This window comes from Lottia gigantea, assembly GCF_000327385.1.
Source record: "Lottia gigantea unplaced genomic scaffold LOTGIsca_38, whole genome shotgun sequence".
Taxonomy (NCBI): domain Eukaryota; kingdom Metazoa; phylum Mollusca; class Gastropoda; family Lottiidae; genus Lottia; species Lottia gigantea.
The window spans coordinates 2,185,104-2,186,207 of record NW_008709295.1 but is presented as its reverse complement, the minus strand read 5'-3'; the positions used below and the strand labels follow the sequence as shown (position 1 = coordinate 2,186,207).

Below are 1,104 nucleotides of genomic sequence, written 5' to 3'. Positions count from 1 at the left end.
ACGAAGAATATTTAAACCATCGCAGGCAGTGGGGGATACTACCAAACTCTGTGACAAATATCTGAGGATTCAAAATTGTTGATACAGATTTCGAAAATAGAACAAGTGCCGAAGAACAAGCGTTTTGATAAAAAGGATAAAATATGTGACGTATATCTACCGATTCTACTAGGAGCGGTCGTGAGACTTGACCCTTGAACTATGACTGGTAATAGTGTAAGAGGGGAGATAACTCTGAAGAATATCTACCGATTCTACTAGGAGCGGTCGTGACACTTGACCCTTGAACTATGACTGGTAATAGTGTAAGAAGGGAGAAAACTCTGAAGTATATCTAGTAGAAGTGTATATCAATGTAATTGTTTGTTTTAAATTTCCTTGTATTTATTAAAACTTACTTTGGTTTTTTGTTATTCTTCCTGCATTTCCATGGGTTAAATTGGTTTCAAATAATAGGGTAAAACATATCTTTAAAAATGGCAGAAAAAAATTACAGATTAGATCCGATCTTTCAATTATATGATCCAATTCGTTATTCGTTTAATAAGAAAAAAAGAGGATTACATTATCATATCACCAACCGTTGGCTCTAGGTCTCAACTAAATGATGGGGGTAGGGTCACTTTCGAGATTAATTCATTATCGCATTAGTTGCTTCTTTCCGATGATTATTTCAGGTGCGATTTCAAAATCAAAGACGGCAAACAGAATCGTGTACCACAAACCAATACAATGTTAGAAAACAATTTCTTTCCATCTTTATTTACTGAAATGGTTTTGGAAGCTGGTTCAAATCCCATAGAAACCATCAAACACCCTGGGGAATTTGACACAATGTTGAAAACAGTTCTATATCCCAAAAACTACGATTCAGTCTCAGGCTGGATACCCGATGTTGGCGATGGAATTGTTTTGAAAGAACCGGTAAGAAATCTTGCAAATGATGCTGATTTAGCTATAGTGAGAGTTTTTGCTCGAAACACAATAGAAAGAGTAGCACGAGCAGCTAATCATGGGTTCGAAAAACGAGTACTTCAGTATAATAATGTTGTTGAGAATAATAGGTGGGGTAATTACATAAATTGGAAATTATATCCTTTATTC

The 1,104-nt window shown here is 35.3% G+C and overlaps 1 protein-coding gene across 1 annotated transcript in view; it reads left to right on the top strand.

The window, feature by feature from the left end:
• Positions 1-290: 290 nt before the first annotated feature.
• The window catches only part of LOTGIDRAFT_163254 (hypothetical protein), a gene marked incomplete at both ends in the record, with an annotated part of 4,819 nt that continues 4,005 nt past the window's right edge, over positions 291-1,104 (top strand). Inside the window, 2 exons of the mRNA XM_009059313.1 lie at positions 291-328; positions 678-1,064. Coding sequence (XP_009057561.1) covers positions 291-328; positions 678-1,064 — 425 coding nt within the window. The remainder of the gene's footprint in view (positions 329-677; positions 1,065-1,104) is intronic.